Source organism: Pollicipes pollicipes, unplaced genomic scaffold (assembly GCF_011947565.3).
Source record: "Pollicipes pollicipes isolate AB1234 unplaced genomic scaffold, Ppol_2.1 Scaffold_7231;HRSCAF=8579_pilon_pilon_pilon, whole genome shotgun sequence".
NCBI lineage: Eukaryota > Metazoa > Arthropoda > Thecostraca > Pollicipedomorpha > Pollicipedidae > Pollicipes > Pollicipes pollicipes.
This window is the reverse complement of record NW_023597034.1, coordinates 26,571,475-26,588,731: the sequence shown is the minus strand read 5'-3', so window position 1 is coordinate 26,588,731 and position 17,257 is coordinate 26,571,475. Positions and strand designations below refer to the sequence as shown.

General features: G+C 50.9%; 2 protein-coding genes across 2 annotated transcripts; both read left to right on the top strand.

Annotated features, from left to right (window-relative positions):
* Positions 1–2,538: 2,538 nt before the first annotated feature.
* Positions 2,539–6,197, top strand: LOC119109913 (serpin B8-like). The gene is made up of 4 exons (XM_037233661.1): positions 2,539–2,557; positions 3,771–3,958; positions 4,131–4,910; positions 6,186–6,197. The coding sequence occupies exons 1-4, from the start codon at positions 2,539–2,541 to the stop codon at positions 6,195–6,197; spliced, it is 999 nt and encodes a 332-aa protein (XP_037089556.1).
* A 1,103-nt stretch (positions 6,198–7,300) lies between these two features.
* Positions 7,301–10,382, top strand: LOC119110669 (U-scoloptoxin(01)-Er1a-like). The gene is made up of 2 exons (XM_037234567.1): positions 7,301–7,518; positions 10,029–10,382. Exons 1-2 carry the CDS (start codon positions 7,303–7,305, stop codon positions 10,197–10,199), a joined length of 387 nt encoding a protein of 128 aa, XP_037090462.1. The 5' UTR covers positions 7,301–7,302; the 3' UTR covers positions 10,200–10,382.
* Positions 10,383–17,257: the final 6,875 nt, after the last annotated feature.

Genomic DNA, 17,257 nt, shown 5'->3' with positions numbered 1-17,257 from the left:
AACAGTGGAGTATCCAAGAAGGAACTTTTGTTGTCATACAGTACACAATCCCACCGCGCAGCTCGTACGTGGTACAGACCCCGAAACTGCCCATGTACGGACCACTGAAGAGAGCACGGACCGGTCAAGTCAGCTTCCAGTGTGAAGCCAATCCAGGGCAAACAATTACAGATAAGCATGTGGATGATGTTCTTGCTCGAGCTTGGCGCTCCATCGTGGGAAACCAAGACGTTATCACCATGGGGTTCAAATGCTAGTGGCGCTCACTCATTCAGCTCGGGTGGCGTGGGGGGGGGGGGAGGGGGGAGGGAACCTGAGGAGCTTCGTTCACAACGAGGTTTTGAACAAAAGGTTTCTGAGTGCAGGAGCAGTTTCATGGCCAATAGCGGCCCATGTGGATAGGGCGGTGGCAGCGCCGCTTCAGGCGGACAGACGGGTGGCAGCGCCGCTTCAGGTGGACAGACGGTGATTAACGCCAGATCAGGTGGATAGGACGGCTGCCAAGCCAGCTCAGGTGAACAGGGCGGTGACCACGCCAGCACAGGTGGACAGGAAGGCTGCCAAGCCGGCTCAGGTGGATAGGACGGCTGCCTAGCCAGCTCAGGTGGATTAGGACGGCAACCACGCCTGCTCAGGTACACAGAACGGTGCCAAGCCAGCTCAGGTAGACAGGGCGGTGACCACGCCAGCTCAGGTGGACAGGACGGCTGCCAAACCAGCTCAGGTGGACAGGAAGGCTGCCAAGCCAGCTCAGGTGGACAGGAGGGCTGCCCAAGCCAGCTCAGGTGAACAGGACGGTGACCACCCCAGTTCAGGTGGATAGGAGACTGCCAAGCCAGCTCACGTGCGCGGGACGGTGACCTCGCCACATCAGACGGACAGGACGTTGACCACATCAGCTCAGGTGGACAAAACGGTGACCACGCCAGCTCAGGTGGACAGGACGACTGCCAAGCCAGCTCACGTGGATAGGACGGTGACCTTGAGACTTCATTGAGACTTAAATCTAAGCTCGACACCCACATCCACTGGCTGGCCAACGCACACCGAGTGGCTTATGTTGCCTTGGTTCATGTTTGGACGTGAAGAGATAGCGCACGCAAACGGGGCAGACCTGGCTAGATAGATCACTCAAGTAATGTTGGGAGTTGGCGAGATTCCCCGCCGGCGGGCCTACCCCGGAAAAATTAATGCCTTACGAAACATGACAAAACCATACCATATATCAAATAGTAGTTTTCGTGTTTTTTTGACAAATACAGCAGGACCAAGGTTTGCACCTACATATAAATATTGAATATACCTTGAGTAGTTTTCAAGACAAATCCGGAAAGGACTATGGAGTGGAGGCCACTCCGGGCTCCCCCAATGCTTACCCAGTGATAATGTGCCAACGAGATGCGATTGGAGTTCTGCAATTATTGCAATCATTTATTGAATAGGCGAATAAGATCCTGTCACCTCATGTGTTATCATAGGGCCTTGCATCAGCCCACAGCATGCCACCGCGTGCTCACCTTTGCCAGTGACGGACCGGTCAGGGGTTGATGTGTCGCGTGAATGAGTCATTAGGTGCATATATGAGCCGTCAGCAAGGGTCATCAGTCAATGTTTTCCTTCCTTTCGGGTAGTGAACAGCGCCGCTCAGGTGAGTAGTGTCAAACCACATGATTTTAGACAATACCTTATTGGGGATCTAAGAAATGAAAATTGCTTTCGGTATCGACTTTTGTAGCATGCAGCGTTTTTCGAGCGCAATGAAAAGCGAGCAAAGCTTACAGGAAAGCTATACATGCTGCTAGGTCGATGGGAAGGATGATATCGGATGCGATGCGTAGGGCAAATGTATCCTTTTTGTATCCATCCTACCAGGGCATAATGGCGTTTATGCACGCTTTCAGCAGGAAAGCAGAGTTTTCCACGGGGAAACACATTTTTCAGCACTGGTGTGACATGAGCCAAAACCTTCAAACTAGCTACTGAAGTCATACTCTCACAGTTGAGAACTAATGCATTACCCTTGATCTTCTACCAAAATGTCAAACGAGATCACGAAATAGCTTTTCTGGCATTGCAAACAAAGTATGTGCTACATTCTCAGACTTATAGCATTTCAAATGGTATGCAGCAATTGTATAGCCATGGCAGTTTTATAGAACATGCAGAGCTTTTATAGAACATGCAGAGCTTTTATAGAACATGCAGAGCTTTTCTAGAACATACAGAACGCTTTGGGTAAACATCACTGACTTAAAGACTGCACGGGCTTTATCTCACAAAGCGCAAATAACATCGGGCAAAAAGCTTCACCATATGCCTCTACAGAACAGCTTACGTCAAGCTGTGCTGTTACATGGGGTGTTATAAACCAGTCGACCTAAGGTCAAAACCCTGAAACTGATCCCATGGCTCAAGTTACACAGCGTGTTGTGTCATATCCCACAGATCCTGCCTTCATTCTATCGTCACTTCTGGAAGTGAACAGGACCGGACATCAACTACAGGTTTATTTCTTCTCCCAATCGACACTACGAGGACATGACGAGGCGCAATACCGGTGAGAGCTGGCACACGCCGCTAGAGTGGTTTGACGAGCGGACTGACTCACTTACATATCAATGTAGATTTCTGGGTTGTCGATATATAAAGGTACAAAGCCACCAACAGACATGCATTCGTCTCATTAAGATGACCATATTCCTGTTTCCTTGGAGCCGAGCCGTTTTATCACGCGGACGTTAAAATCGTTCACATGTTGAATAATCTGTGGGCTACGAAATGCTCCACGGATGGAACTCGGCGGATTAGGGGTGGACTGGGTATAACATTAGGTGATACCACAGGAACTTGAACAGTTTTGATAGTCGAATGGCAATGCTAACAAAGTTGGTGTAATCCCCAACTCTACGTTTTACTTTTCCACAAGACGCAGAAATCCATACAAAAACTATCGTTTCAACTCCAGCAGTTTAAACAAAGCCTGAAATATCGCTGAACTTACTCTTTGTATTTGGCCGCAACACCACATAGGAAAAGGCTGGCTCGATTAATGCATCCCTACTGCGACCTTGTCTTCCATGGACCATGTAAGGCAAGCACTTTGGAGAGTTATTGCCACCTGAACGGAAAGTCGCAAGACACAAAGAGTTTCTCACTAAATAAAGGGAATTTCTCAACGTTTTACGTTCTCATTCCCAAAAATGATTTTGCGCAGATCCCACCTATTTACAACGACGTGAGTGCGTTTCTTTTACGGTGCAATTGCATCTTGTAACAGAAGCGCTGTTGGAATATGGGTTCACACATATCAGTATGCCATACATTTGTGTTATTGGTAACTGAAAAGAACGGAAGTTTGAGGTTGTCAAATAGAAGGGATGTTGTTTAAAGCCTATCTGAAATTTCAGGATTTTATTGAACTATATCCTGGAAAGGTAATTATAAAGAGGTCTTCTACTCATAATCCATGCGGCGGTGATCGGTAACAAGTGAGGCGATAGGTGATGTTATGAGCAATGCACCGGAGCGGCCAGCGGTGGTGGTGGTGTCAACCTCGGCAAACTTGTATTTGTTGTCATGGCCTGCCAACCATCACAGAGCAATGTTATTCTTGGCGGCTTTATAGCTCATCACCAGTTAACCAACGCTAACTCTGTTGCGGTCCTATCGTACCCCGCTAGAACAACCGAGGCCGCACATCGCTGCCGGCCATCGCCAGAAATGAGACTTGCGTGGGTTTCTGTGAGACCTAAGATGATCCGCCTTCTCAGGCGCCTGCCTGGCGCCACTCTTGCTGCTGGCCACGCTGGGAGGCGCCTCTGTGCCCACTGGCCTGGACATGAAGCTGCTCAGGGAGGTGACGTCGAATCCGATGAACAACCATGTGATCTCGCCGTTCCTGATGTCGCTGCTGATGTCGCAGGTCTGGCTGGGCGCCGAAGGCACAACCAGAGCCGAGGTGAGGCCACAGATGATGGATGTTCAGTGAGGCGTGCTATCTGCACTGGTTCGAGGCACATGTGCCAGCTCACCTTGCAGAGGACATAAAACATGATTTATCGCCCTGTGATCTTTGTTGATGAAACATGGAGGAGAGATATGACATTGTTATGTCTGTCTACTCCACCCAGATGACGCCTGTGCTGGGAATGTCCGGTCCAAACGACAGATCCTTCCTCGACGGCTACCGCTCGGCCTTGGCCGTCTTGTCTGGAACCAGTGACGGCGTCAGGGCGTCAGTGTTCAGCAGGATCTATCGCAAGCGCAGCTTCAGCGTGCGCCGCACCTTCAGCGATTTATTGGCGCGTTACTACGGAGCCGGAGTGGAGGTGCTGCCCAGCAACGCCTTGAAGGCTGCTCAGGTCATCAACAACCAGGTGTCGGTGGCAACGCGCGGACACATCAAGGACCTGGTGTCAAGTGCCGACGTCAGGAATGCTCAACTGGTGCTTTTAAGCGCCGTGTATTTCAAGGGCACTTGGCTTTATGGCTTCAAGAAGCACGGGCAGAAGCCGTTCTTGACGTCGGATGGTGATCGGCGGGTAGACATGATGATGGTGGAGGCAGAGTTTGGTACTGCCGCCCGACCACACTTTGATGTCGTTGCGTTACCGTACCAAAACCAAGATTACAGCTTGCTGGTGCTGCGCCCGCGCAGTCGCTCCATGGCTGGCGTGACCCTGATGCGGAAGTCTCTCGACGGCCTGAACGTGACCCGGCTACACAGTCAGCTACGTCAGCGAACCGTGCGTGTGGTGATGCCGTCGTTCAAGATCGAGGGTCTCTATGTGATGCCCTTCTACATGAGAAGCCTGGGCATCAAGCGGATTTTCCAACGGGGGGCAAACTTCAACGGCATATCGTCGGACAAGACCTTTGTCAGCAACATCATCCATAAGGCGGTGATGGAGGTCAATGAGGAGGGCACGACAGCTGCGGCGGCGGCAGTGATAATAGTAGCAAGAATCGGGATTCAATCCGCGACCTTCGCTGTAGACAGGCCATTTTATGTCATTCTCTACCACAAACGTGAAAAAGTCACCTTGTTTGCTGGACTAGTAGCTAATCCTTGAGAGCACAGCATGATCATTGGGTACGCCTTTGTTCCATGTGCATCCGCCATCGTTGGTTTTAATCACATTTGTTTCAAACCGAAAGGGTCGCCTGACATTTTTGCGATTAGAGTGGATGCACCGAAAATACGTAGACGTATCCGACTGCCAATAAAAGAGGCCTTTTGAAGGGATCATTTGTGTGCGAGAGCGCCGACTTCATGAGAGTTGAACGGGTCGCGTACACGGCCTGTTTTCTGAATTATGCAAACGGTACTTGACTTCATCGTCTCACATGTATCCTGCTCTCGCCAAAAAGTCTCCCTACAGAAGCAATGGATGCGTATCAGCATGGGCCTTTGCAAGACTCTAGAAAGACTCTACCTGCCATTCAAACAGCGATTCTTTGATCACCCTTGGTCTCTTATTATCCACGTTGTAAGGGCTTGTCAGCGTGGTGACACGTTGCACCATGATCCCTTCTTTGGATACTGCGACAACTGCCAAGCTGTGGTTTATTCAGGCAGCAGTACACCGTCGAACTAGACACCCAGTCTGCAACACATGCAAAGGACTCATTAGCTGGCAACTAGCCATACACCGCATGCAGCCCTGGGAGCTGGCATAAGGGCACGCAGCATGCAGCAACGAGAGCGTCCATGACCACATGCACCAAGCAACCACCATGCAAGCCACTACCGCATGCGACACCAACAGTACATGCACAACCGCCAAGGCATGCACATGCAGCACGTCACAATACCAATACTGTGGATTCCAGACCTGCGACGGAAGCCAACGCACACACCTGAGAAGCATCTGATACAGGGTCAGCAATAATGCAGTATCTCCTTCTCTGAAGCACACTTCATATAATTAGGTTTGCCTGTGGCCGAGACGGGGATCGGTCCGCAAGCTCCATGAAAACGAACATAAACTCCGACATGTGTTTGAAGTCCTTGACGAGAACAACTTCAGTCTACAAACAAGGATTAAATTTCCTACAAGATTTGCGGGACATAATTGTATGGGGGAGGGGGGACAGAGACCGCACGTCGGGGACGCACACCATGGAAGGAATGCGAAGTTTGCCTTATGGTCACAGAGTTTCTCACGGCCTGTGTTGCGGCACAGCCGTGTGGGTGATAAAGGCAGTGAAAGTTCAACTCGTGCCTGGAAACTTTAGTGCCCGATGCATTAGCACAACATTTCAAACAGGTTCAAGCATTATCTGTGAACTAGGTCCGGACGGTGCATAATTACACGGAAACACGGAAGAGAGATGTGACACTGCGTGCCTGTCTGGCTCCACCCAGATGACGCCTGTGCTGGGAATATCCGGTCCAAACAACAGATCCTTCCTCGACGGCTACCGCTCGGCCTTGGCGGTCTTGTCGGAGAACAGCAACGGCGTCACGACGTCAGTGTTCAGCAGGATCTATCGCACGCGCAGGTACAGCGTGCGCCGCACCTTCAGCGACCTGCTGGCGCACTTCTACGGGTCTGGAGTGGAGTTGTTGCCCAGCGGCGCTAGGAAGGCCGCCCAGGTCATCAACAACCAGGTGTCGGCGGCAACGCGCGGACGCATCAGAGGCCTGGAGACAACTGCCGACCAAGCTTCCTTCTCGAAATTTTGCGCTATGTTACTTCGGGCGTATTGGTTACGTGAGAAGCAAAGCCTCACACAAACATCGACGCCCCCAAATATTTGACCGATGGCGAGGTACTCTTTAGCGGTGTGGGCTCGCAACGCAGGCTTCGCCACAGAGGGGAAAGGGGCGCATCCTTGAATGTTACAGGATCACGTCTATGGTTGCATGAAAAAACGGCACGCATAAAACTAAGCCTCTCTCTTGACATTTGACACATGACGGCGTTCTCGGCTGACACCGAGGTGCCCACATTGTTCCAAGCCGTTGCCGTCGTACAAGGTCCCGTCCTTGGCACTGTCGTCGCCGGCACGCACGGCCGGCAAACAACGCAACGCCAGCGCACCACCAGATGTAGTCCCGGCCTTCGAGCGGCCTTCTCCGCGGGGAAACTGTGGTCCAACCCGTGCCCGTTCGGTCTGACCGCGTCCCCCCCCCCCCCCCCGGACAGCGCCAACAATCACTCCTGGGCTGTTATTCGGAGGCGGTGTGATCACACGCCGCGCGCTCCGAGCTCGCGCGGCCTCACCGCTGCCCCGTGCCGTCCGCGCGCTGCCGACTCGCGCGTCCTCACCGCTGCCCCGTGCCGTCCGGCAGGTACCATGTCTCGGCTCTCGCTCGTCGCGCTCAGCGTCCTGCTGGTTGCCATAGTGACGGCCGACATGCCGTACCAGCTGTCGAGCGGCTTTGAAGACATCGTGCCTAACCTGGTGGAGACGTTCACCTGCGAAGGCCGGCCGTACGGCTACTACGCCGACGTGGCCAACGACTGCCGGCTCTTTCACGTCTGCGTGCCCGTCGTCGATGATGTTGGAGAGGTAAGCGGTGCTGCGGGAGAAGCCCCTGCCCTGGCACAGCTGGTGTGCCCGCCAACGTCTGAAGCCTGAGCTGTGGCTGGCGCTTGGTGGACAGCACGGATCTGCGGTGGCTGGAGTGGATCCCGCTAATCTTGCAGCCGACTTTGGTGACGTACCTAGATCGCAACAATACTGTTCTGGCTCGCAGGCTCAAAGAGATCCGGTCACCGTGAAAAAAGAGTTAAACGAGCTCGTGGTAAACCCGAAATGGTTATGCCTTTGCGGCCCTATGCCTGCATTCATGAATGACTCAGAACAAGGAGCGACATATGGCAGCCGTCCCGAAGCTAATTTTGATGGTAGCCCTGTGTGCTGAAAACCATGTTCCATGCATTTAACATTCATTTCGATGGTCAAGAAACACGCTGAGCTGTGATGATACAGCGGCGCATTTGACGCATTGTGTTAGACCGTTCTCATCACCCGGATCATGCTCAGATTTGGGGAGGCATGAAGGCAGTTTCTTTGCTGGATACCTCTCCAGACACACACGCACGGCACGCACATTACATACGCACAATTACAGATACGCACAGCTCAGATCAGAGGTCCTTTTTGGGAGTCATATTTCAGATCAGAACTCCTTATTTGTCTAGAATGTCCCAGGGCCCCTCACATGTCACCCTCCTCGGACATGACGAAATGCCTAGTGGGACGTCTTGGGGACCCTATCGTGAACACGAGCTATGTTGCGATTCCCCGAGTCCACCGATAGCTTAGTAAAAGACTTTCGGCAGCTGTGTTGTGATACTTTCAAACTAAAGATCATTTTTACAGTTCCGCTGGCCTCCTTTTGTATCCGGTCCCTTGCAAGTCCGAAGAAATCGAACATGCTCAAGTTTCTGCCCAAGGGTTCTTTCAGAGCAAAGAACACTTACATCCTTTTGTAACCCCATGGACACCCAAGAAATCCATTGGTGCCTTCTCACGCACAAAATGTCTAAAAACCTTTCTGCAAGTCAAAGAGCTTCTTATCCGTTTGATGTTTCTAAAATGGCTTTTTGTTTTGTTAGCTAAAATTTGTTTTGTATGCGAGGGATCACCCTACCTTGGCAGGCCCGAGGGCCCTCGCTACAAATTCAGCTTTTGCAGTCTATTTAACAGGGGCTACCTGTCTACAGATATTGGTGAATACATATATATATATATATATATATATATATATATATATACGGGTTGGGCATGTCACAGCTAGTTGGGCAAGGCTATGGACGAGGACAGAGGGCACCACTCTTTGCGGAAGGTGAGAAAACACCAGCAGTTCACGGGTAACTATAGCTAAAATGGCAAGGTTTTTCGATTCGTAGACTCTGGCATAAAGGCTAGAGCCAAACGCTATTTCGATACAGGTGATGAGATTCCGGACATTACTGCTCACGCCGAACATATCACGTATCCGAAACAGGTATTCACAGCTCCTATGCGTAATCGCATCTGATGAATGCAGAATCATACCCAGGTAGTTATCCACTAACCAAATTGGCAGGCTTGGTGGTCATCAGCACATTATGCGAGGGAGACGTGACGAAGGTTGGCATGACGTCACACATCACGTGACGCGCATCACCGCCCGGGGCCATGCAAAGACCGCAAACCAGCGCTCATTATCGCCTACTGAGCTATTAGCGTGGAGGTCGGGGCATAATCTGCGCCGGCCGACCGGGTCAGGGGGTCAGGGGGAGGAGCGGCGGGGAGGGTGCGTCGCAGCCATGCATCAGTCCGTTGCCTCACCAATGTCCGTAACAGGTGAGCGCCGACTGGGGGTCCCGCGGTGATGGGGGAGGGGGGGGGGGGTCCACGAGGTCCCCGTGGCATGAGGTAACGCATCGCGCCTTGGGGGCCGGTGCTGGTGGTGTGGCCCGTGCAGCGGTTGGGTAACCACCCCTGGGGCGGCAGACGGTCCGAGTATGCACCCAGTTTGAGGAGGGGGGAGGGCGGCACCGGACGGTGGCCGCCGATGAGAGCGCAGCGAGGAGTTGCGGAACCGACTACAATGGGCTGTTTGAACGGCATGATTACCCGAAAATACACCGGTGATGCATCGTGGGTATTACCTCTCGCATGCCGTTGCGATGGGAGCGTGAGCTAGCGAAGCATGTGCGCTTATCATCGCGATTCGTCTGTCGCGAACAATCGAAGCTTAGGATTACGACATAGGTAAATTGGGCGGCATCTGTTTAAGCCAGGCGGCCAAATGTTCCGCGTCTCACGCGGTAGCTGCGTACGGTCAATTTGTACGGGAACGATGCACAATTTGGCTCATTCGCTTTTCGCTTTGCATTCTATAAAGTAAGAGGACACTATCCTCGAGCGATGTAAAACACACGATTAAGCTTCATTATGATTGCTATCCCGCATTCCGAAGAACACCAGACACAGGATGGGCGATTGAATGGTGTTGGCGTAAAGCACGCTATGGTCAGCGGCCGTGTCTCGTTCTCACGCCCTCTCTACCTCTCTGTGCGCCGCAGACCCTGCAGACGGACCAGTACAGCTTCCTGTGCGGCAACGAGACCATCTTCGACCAGTTTACGCTGACCTGCAACTACCCGGTGGACGCGGCGCCCTGCGAGGACGCGGAGAGCATGTACTCACTCGCCAATGATGTGTTCTTCAAGCTAGCGGACGGCAGCAGTGCGTAGAAGGTCGCGCATTGGTGTGTTGGTGTGTTGGTGTGGTGTGTTGGTTGGCGTACGTTTGTGTGCATTTGGTGATCACGACAGCTTCATTTCCGCGTTTACGTATTCTCACGTCACTAGCAGAAGCAAGCATATAGGTGGCAGCACTGCTGGTTGCAGAAAGATGCTGGTGTGGACGTCGGAGCCCCGTCCTGCTTTACACTGCTATGATGCGATGGATTGTTAAGAACATGGCACGTGTGTGTGTGTGTGTGTGTGTGTGTGTGTGTGTGTGTGTGTGTGTGTGTGTGTGTGTGTGTGTGTGTGTGTGTGTGTGTGTGTGTGTGTGTGTGTGCGTAACATATTGAAGACCTGGCGGTTTTTTAAGGAAGACTGGAAGCGTTACAAGAAGAAAAATATAAAGCGGCTTTCACTACGGAATGTATTTACATATTCATATGCGTTACTCAACATATACGGCCGCATGATTTAGCGCATAAGCTGCACATGCAGCAAATTACATGTGACCATGGGCCGCCCGCAATAGAGTGACATAATGACCTGACTTGAAAGCATCATGCAATGTAACGACTGAATGCGGCACTGCTATGATCCGCTCATTTGCAAGCCAGCTCATGAGATATGCCGACTCTTTTGCCCGCACATCTGGCCTCGGCGCGCCCACAGGCACATATTACCGCCCTACTGCGACCACACGTCCCTAGTCGGAGGACAGATGGTGAGCCCCCCCGGCGTCGTCGGTGTCACGCTGGGACACTTGTGAAAGCCTCCAGTGCCCACCGCCGTGCCAGCATTTGGAAAGCGTTCCGTGAGGTTGTTCGCGACGCCCGTCACCTCCTACCCAGGCCCATAGATGAACGTGGTTCTGCTGACCAGCTGCTCCGACAGCAGTTTGAACACTTCCTCCACGATCAGTATTTGCCTATTTCGGGCGCGCCTGAGTATTGTGCTGTGGCACGCTCAGCTATACCCGTGGTATGAAGTCACTCACACCAAAGTCAATCTCATGGTGGCACACGTTGATGAAGGTGTACTTTTTGTACTGTGCAGCACCGTCGTCCGTGAATTAAATATTCTTTTAGATTCGGCACTTAGGCGCGAAGGTTTGGAACAAGTCGTTGCAAAGCGCATAAACCATGGCGATGTTATGATTTGTGCCATCAGACATGAGACAGTAGCTCTGATGGCACAGCACACGCTCCTGCCACCAGTACACTACGAACGAGTGTACGTTCACTGAGAGGACTTCCAATGGAAGCCTTGGGCCGCGTCTTGCACTACTCATTTTCAGAGAGGTCGCCCTGGGCAACCACTCCGCCCTCATTCGCAGTAGCCTTTGCATGGGCAAAGTACTGACCCTGGCGATCAGCTGCAAAGTGGCGTTAGATCAATTTTGTAATTTGTTGGCTAAGAGATCTAATGCTGTCTTCCTTTGATCCGATGATATCCACTAGTGCATAACATTCATATTACATACATGTACATAAATATATACATATATATATATATATATATATATATATATATATATATATTCCCACAATCTACCATCAAGCAGCCATGGTTTTCCGTGTCGCATGCAGCGTGAACAAGGTGTTACTTCAGTTAACTCTGTCGCAAGTTCAACTGCCCCAGTTCCGAGCACTGACCCACAGCCATCCTCCACGCACACACAATCCGGCCCACATCTCAACAAATAATGTATTTTCATATCTGGCGAGCATTCAACGTTGGTTCCGTTGTCAACGCTACCAAAGACAAGTGGCAGCAATCTCCACGCAAGCGACCCAAATTCCCCTCCCCGGTAATTAACTGCTCAAAACAATGCAGCTATTACAACACAAGGGGGTCACGGTTTTCAAATCGGGTGGCCGTGAGAAGATGGGAGCAGTTTTGGATATTGCTCGTGCACACGTATACCGAATGCGTACCAAAGCTGCCTGCCAAGACGCATGCTCCGGTCGAAGAGCAGCAAAAGTCGAGCACCCGATAGCAGGGATTTTTATCCCGTTTGCAAGCCTCATATGCGTCACGCAAGTTCCCCAAGGCAAGTCTTTTTCCATCATTTTCTCGGTTCCACCGAGCTGTCGGACCGTGAGGCAGTCGTTCTTGCCCGGACACATCCGGCAGACCTGGTGCAACACGTAAAACAGCTTGACTTTCTTCTGGTCCGCCTCTGGGATATCCAGGCGTGTCCTCGCTTTAGGGAACCCTGGCAAAGTACCGTGTGGCTTTCTAAGTTGGCGACTCCTCCTGATGACTTACGCAAAGCCATCCTTTGATTGCGCCCCACCAGATAAGATGACGCTCCTTTACCTTTGAATATTTTTATTTTCGCGGCGTGAGAGGTGGGCTGGAAAAACAGCTCATTCACCATCCGTCTGTGACTGGGGAAATGTTGATGCATACTCTCCTTCAATTGATGAACAGATTCATGGCATGCCATATTCTTTCTCATAATTCGAGGTGGCGTCGCCAGGCTGCCTTGCTTGCCCCTCTCCCTACCCAACTATGTGACACTGACAACGACACGTGGCCGGGCGCTCCGTGCAGATAAAAAACGTGAACGTTGTTATTTTTTTTTACCTGAATATGTTTTTGCTTGCTTATTCTTTCTTACCGTAATGAAATTTATGCTTACGTTTGCTTGGAGTCGGGAACCCCTCCTCCCTTGTCTCGACACTTAAGTACACTTGAATGACAAAAAATGCTGTGAAATGACACACTTTCTCACCCAATGACATGCTTGACGGCAATGACTTTTGCTTCAACAATATTACACCCCTTAAACATGTAATAACTGAGTACGCTCCGAACTGCCGTAAAAACAGCCGCTCATACCTGGGTTGGAACGAATATGGAGCGCTTTCCAAGAAAAACACATTATTTCTCATTTCTTCCTGTGTCGGAAAAGCAAATGTTCCAAAATTCTGCACTCATAAAATAGCATTGTGAATGCCCTGAAGGTTAAAATAGGCCACGTAACTTTTCGTCGCGCCGTCACATCATGGTTTTGTGCGTACGCGTCTGTTGTAATAATAAATGAAAAGTACAAGATGGGATGTTACCTTTAAGACTGACATCTGAGCCTGGAATATTCGTGGTCTGCCTCAAGCTGGGAAGACCATTGCAACTTCTGTTGTCAAAGCCATCATGTTTGTTCACTTCACTGTCGTTCTTCGCTCATATTGTCTTCATGTGTTAATAAAAAACATTGATATTTCGTTTTATTGGTGCGGAAAAAGAAATTTGATTAAAAGGAAAGCAGTGGTCATGTCACAAATCAAGGGAGATATAGCAATGACTAAGTTGGCATCTCATATTGCTTGTCAGGTGTATTGGGGTCAGAAGGCAAATGACTTCACGTTTAAATGGACGAAGCATTCCATCCCTTTTGGAGGAGGCCGTTTCACAGCCGGGAGATACACGGAAAATCTTCGCGGTGGCCGGCACGGTGGAAGATTCCGTTCAGAAATAAATTTTCCTGACTCCTTAAGCATTTAAAGGGAATGTTCCACCTTTATATGGGGTTTTGGACTGAAATAGCCATCTTGAGGACTTTTTGATGCAGTTCATGGCCATGCCCTTTAAAACATCCAAAACCCTCTGGTTCCTGAGTAACACATGCCGCAAAAGTGGCAAAAGGTTTATTCAAGAACTATTTCAAAGCCACCTCCGCAATGATGATGTCATAGAAACGTTGGCGTCGTTTCTGAATATTGAAAGCGTACCAGTACTTACAAGTAAGCTTTTCCCATCATGTCTGATGTTTGTCTTAATATCTTCAATTGTGGAACATTCCCTTTAATAAGGCGTGTGAAGTTAAGGACAATTAAGAACAACTTCAGTGCCTGTTTTTAGCTAAATCTGTACCTAACGCAAAATGTTTTGACTACCTAGGACTCGCGGAGAGCCTTTCGGTGCAAGACACCTGTTTTGGCTTTCTCGCGACAAAAACTTCGCTTCCCTTCAGCACTGGGCACTGCGGTGAAATTGCACCGTGGTTAACACTCGTGCAGCTGAAGCTTTTCTGGGGTGGCATGGAAACGAACCGTTCGTGAGCGGTCTCACCACACTAGAGCCTTCTGGCACTCTGTTTGCAGGACTTGCTGCCGTGCCCAAGCCGTTGACAATGGAAGGGCGTGAGTGGATTAGGTACAACTGCCCTGGCTTTTTCAGGGCTAGCAAACTATGATGACCTCTGTAAGTCGGGTAGCTGCAAACCTCAAAGCAATTATGCTGGTGTCTCGACTTCCCTATCTCTGAATGCGGTCAGTCGTCGGTAATGACTCACGTTTTCGGTTCTGAGTTCCGTTAGGATCTCCTGTTCCGTTGTGAAACAGAGCAGGGTGCATATCGTGCTTCTTGAGGTTTTTCGAGCAAGCGTGATGGGGAAGAGTTTTTAACGTCCTTACGCAAGATTTAGGGGCCTGGAGAAGGACCTTAATATTTGCACGAGTGATTGTTTTGAGACAAATGAGCCGTTCGCTTGCATTTCAGTTCAGAGATCACATGGGGGACAGATGGCCTGAATGATAATCAGAAAACGTTGCTTTGTCTACAAAAACATTTTTGTCACAGAGTTGCACAACCACATAAGATCTGAGTGGGTCGAGAATGGGCATAGATGTCTGGCGATCACTGGCCAGTGTCAAGTCAAAGGTTTGGCGATTACTGGTCAGTGTCGAGACACGGGTCTGGCGATCGCTGGTCTGTGTCGAGACAGAGGTGTGGCGATCGCTGGTCAGTGTCGAGACAGAAGTCTGGCGATTACTGGTCAGTGTCGAGACAGAGGTTTGGCGATCACTGGTCAGTGTCGAGACAGAGGTCTGGTGATCGCTGGTCAGTGTCGAGACAGAAGTCTGACGATTACTGGTCAGGGTCGAGACAGAGGTCTGGCGATCACTGGTCAGTGTCGAGACAGAAGTCTGGCGATTACTGGTCAGTGTCGAGACAGAGGTCTGGTGATCGCTGGTCAGTGTCGAGACAGAAGTCTGGCGATTACTGGTCAGGGTCGAGACAGAGGTCTGGCGACTACTGGTCAGTGTCGAGACAGAGGTCTGGCGATTACTGGTCAGTGTCGAGACAGAGGTCTGGCGATTACTGGTCAGTGTCGAGACAGAAGTCTGGCGGTCACTGGTCAGTGTCGAGACAGAGGTCTGGCGATTACTGGTCAGTGTCGAGACAGAAGTCTGGCCATCACTGGTCAGTGTCGAGACAGAAGTCTGGCGATTACTGGTCAGTGTCGAGACAGAGGTCTGGCGATTACTGGTCAGTGTCGAGACAGAAGTCTGGCGGTCACTGGTCAGTGTCGAGACAGAGGTCTGGCGATTACTGGTCAGTGTCGACTCAGAGGTCTGACGATCACTGGTCAGTGTCGAGACAGAGGTCAGGCGATTACTGGCAAGCCTCGTGTCAAAGGTTTGGCGGTCAATGGTCAGTGTCGAGACAGAGGCCAGGCGATTTCTGGTAGGCCTCGAGTCAGAGGTTTCGTGGTCAATGGTCAGTGTCGAGACAGAGGTCAGGCAATTACTGGTAAGCCTCGAGTCAGAGGTTTGGAGGTCAATGGTCAGTGTCGATACAGAGGCCAGGCGATTACTTGTAGGCCTCGAGTCAGGGGTTTGGTGGTCAATGGCCGGTGTATAGTCAGAGGTTTGGTGGTCAATGGTCAGTGTCGAGACAGAGGTCAAACGATTACTGGTAAGCCTCGAGTCAGAGGTTTGGCGGTCAATGATCAGTGTCGAGACAGAGGTCAGGCGATTACTGGCAAGCCTCGAGTCAGAGGTTTGGCGAACAATGGTCAGTGTCGAGACAGAGGTCAAGCGATTACTGGTAAGCCTCGAGTCAGAGGTTTGGTGGTCAATGATCAGTGCCGAGACAGAGGTCAAGCGATTACTGGTATGCCTCGAGTCAGAGGTTTGGCGATCAATGATCAGTGTCGATTGAGGATCGGTGCCAGAGGGAACAATCACGCGAGATCCTAGTGGGCCAAGAATGGGTTCCGAGGTCTGACCGACGATCACTGCGCAGTGTCGAGCAAGGGTCTGGCGCCAGAGCAAGCAGGCACCTGAGTAGTCAAGGTCGAGCGAAGGTTGTTGCCGGGACGCTTGACAGATATGGGTGCCGTGCTAGCACCGCGGCCGGACTGTGCGATTCAACGGAATGAGCCTGGGGCGCGCAAGGGTCGTTAGGTAAAGTGACAACCACAGCAGGGCTACGGCGCTCAATAATCGACATTCAGAGAAGTGTCAACGCCATAGGCCGAATTCGAATCCGTGTCGTCGCTCCTCCCTTGCAGCGTTTTTCCAAAGTGTGCGAGGGGAGCGGAAGGGAGCAGCACAACAAACAGTGGATAAAAACTGTGTGTTTAGGGAAAGCGTAAGCCGTTCGGTAAGGAAACCAACGAAACGAAAGTGAAACTCCTTGGGAAGCAGCCGCAAATGAAGCGACCCCCCCCCCCCCCTGCAGTGCGCGGCACGCCGTGCAGGGATGTGGGGTGGCGCTCAGTCCCCCTCACACTTGTGTGGCGGTGCCGAGGAGACTCATCAACAGAGAATGCTTATGGTGTCAAATTCTCAAATCCTGGTCAAACATTTCCACCCACATGCCGTCAGCCGCCTTGTTATAAATGTCACGCATTCACAGACACTGCGCTAGCGGATGTGGTGCTTTGACATTACTTGCAAGTGTGGTGCTTTGACATTATTCCATGTCGACCTCTCCACCTTAAACTACGGGGAGGGGGTGAGGAGTCGAAGCCTAACTGAGATCACGATTGCTCAAGCTGTGGGTTATGTGAACCTAGCAATCAGCGACGCGTGCGCAGGGATTAAATTCTGTACTGGATACGACGTCTTATCGGCTAGACTGCTTGGCTAATGCAGCTTTCCTCAATAATATGGCCTCCCATAAAAATTAATGTCATAAAACCCAAGGACGTAGAGTATGCTGTACGATTTTGACTGTCTTTTGCAATTTACTTATATAACGAAGGTAAGCGGGAGCAGTTTAGTAAATATTTCTGTTTTACATGTAACATTTCCGTAGCGCTAAATTTGAGA